The sequence below is a fragment of the Anguilla anguilla genome, chromosome 1, assembly GCF_013347855.1.
Source record: "Anguilla anguilla isolate fAngAng1 chromosome 1, fAngAng1.pri, whole genome shotgun sequence".
NCBI classification, from domain to species: Eukaryota; Metazoa; Chordata; class Actinopteri; order Anguilliformes; family Anguillidae; genus Anguilla; species Anguilla anguilla.
Window position 1 is genome coordinate 87,369,562 of NC_049201.1, and position 2,500 is coordinate 87,372,061.

Sequence of the window (2,500 nt, forward strand, 5' to 3'; positions counted from 1 at the left end):
CAGCCCCACAGCCTTAGCAACATCCAATCACTGCTCTCTTACAGTCCCACAGCCTTAGCAACATCCAATCAGAACCTTTCTTACAGTCCCACAGCCTTAGCAACATCCAATCACAGCTCTCTTACAGCCCCACAGCCTTAGCAACACCCAATCACTACTCTCTTACAGCCCCACAGCCTTAGCAACATCCAATCACTGCTCTCTTACAGTCCCACAGCCTTAGCAACATCCAATCAGAACCTTTCTTACAGTCCCACAGCCTTAGCAACATCCAATCAGAACCTTTCTTACAGCCCCACAGCCTTAGCAACATCCAATCACTACTCTCTTACAGCCCCACAGCCTTAGCAACATCCAATCACAACCTTTCTTACAGTCCCACAGCCTTAGCAACATCCAATCACAGCTCTCTTACAGCCCCACAGCCTTAGCAACATCCAATCACAACCTATCTTACAGTCCCACAGCCTTAGCAACATCCAATCACAGCTCTCTTACAGCCCCACAGCCTTAGCAACATCCAATCACAGCTCTCTAACAGCCCCACAGCCTTAGCAACATCCAATCACTGCTCTCTTACAGCCCCTCACACTTAGCAACATCCAATCACTACCCTCTTACAGCCCCACAGCCTTAGCAACATCCAATCACAGCTCTCTTACAGCCTCACAGCCTTAGCAAAATCCAATCACAGCTCTCTTTCAGCCCCACAGCCTTAGCAACATCCAATCACTGCTTTCTTTCAGCCCCAGAACCTTAGCAACATCCAATCACTACTCTCTTACAGCCCCACAGCCTAAGCAACATCCAATCACTGCTGTCTTTCAGCCCCACAGCCTTAGTAACATCCAATCACAGCTCTCTTACAGCCCCGCAGCCATAACAACATTCAGTCACTGCTGTCTTGCACATTTACTTTTGCAGAACCTTCTCTGCATGCTGCTGAGCCCTTGTTCTGTGTGGGGTAAATCCTGTCCTTCTGAAGGTACATGATGTGCACCACCATATTGTCTGTCCAATCAGGAGCTGCAGGCAGAGGTCAGCGCCCACCGTCAGCATCTGCAGCGGGTACTGGAGAAGGGGAGGATCATGGGAAACTCAGCACAGGGCCACGGGGATGAAGTGCGACAGAGATCCGCCCACCTGACAATGGAGTGGGAGGGGCTAGAAGGGGCATGTGAGGATAGGGCCACCCTCCTCAACAGGGCAGTCACTCGTGAGCAGGTACCCGCCCATTTCCTTTCAGCCAATCAGAGCTGTGGGAGGCCGCTCTTTGCTCATCAGGCACTTCCTGTTCACCACGTTTAAATGGTTGCATAAGTACATTTTCTCTGCACTCAGACCTTACTGGATGGAGCAGAGCTGGAGGCTCGGCTGTCAGACTTGCTACCATTGGCCAGCAGTGAGGACTACGGCAGGAATGAACCAACCACCACCAGCCTCATTAAGAAACAGCAGGTAGCATAGCAGCATCCTATAGTTCTTTCATTTACACCAATCACAGACCTCCAGGTTGAGTGGGTGTTGCAGAGATACATGTTAGCAGATGTTGGGGGATGTAGTGCAGGTGTATGTTGGGTTGGTGATGCTGGTTTAATAGATATTCAGATATGATGGATGTTAGGTTTATGGATGTTGGGATAATGGATGTTGGGTTGATCGGTGTTCAGATGATAGATGTTGAGATAATAGATGTTGGCCTGATGGATGTTGGCATTTGGGTTATTGGGATGATGGATGTTGGAATAGTGGATGCTGAGCTGATGGATATTAGGTTAATGGATGTCTGGTTTATGGATGTTGGGTGGATGTATACTGGGATGGTAGATGTTGAGATAATGGATATTGGGTTAATGGATGTTGGTATGGTGGATGATAGACTGATAGATGTTGGGTTGATGGATGTTGGGATGGTGGATGTTGGACTGATAGATGTTGGGTTGATGGATATTGGGCTGATGGATGTTGGACTGATGGATGTTGGGATGGTGGATGTTAGACTGATAGATGTTGGGTTGATGGATGTTGGGCCGATGGATGTTGGGATGGTGGATATTGGACCGATAGATGTTGGGCTGATGGATGTTGGGATGGTGGATGTTGGACTGATAGATGTTGGGTTGATGGATGTTGCGATGGTGGGTGTTGTGCTGATGGATGTTCAAATAGTGGATGTTGGGATGGTGGGTATTTGGCTAATGGATGTTGGGATAATCAATGTGCCCTGTTTTGCAGGTACTGGAAGAGCAGGTGGAGGCGGTGGCAGTGCAGGTGGAGGAGTTGGGGTGCAATGTGGAGCATGCAGCTGGGGTGTGTGGCAGAGATGAGGTGGACTGGCCCTACAGTCACATCAACAACCAGTTCAGCAAACTGCAGCACCTAACCTTGCTCAGGTAAGGTTTGCAAATAACAGCACCTAACCATGCTCAGGTAAGGAGCTAAGTTTGCAAAGTATTGCACCTAACTATGCTCAGGTAAGGAGTCAGGTTTGCAAAGTACA

General features: G+C 48.9%; 1 protein-coding gene across 1 annotated transcript in view; it reads left to right on the forward strand.

The window, feature by feature from the left end:
• sptbn5 (spectrin, beta, non-erythrocytic 5) overlaps window positions 1-2,500 on the forward strand; it is a 58,968-nt gene that overhangs the window by 25,493 nt on the left and 30,975 nt on the right. The window contains exons 27-29 of the mRNA XM_035429483.1: window positions 1,024-1,224; window positions 1,342-1,458; window positions 2,236-2,393. Of these exons, the coding sequence (XP_035285374.1) occupies window positions 1,024-1,224; window positions 1,342-1,458; window positions 2,236-2,393 (476 nt within the window). The remainder of the gene's footprint in view (window positions 1-1,023; window positions 1,225-1,341; window positions 1,459-2,235; window positions 2,394-2,500) is intronic.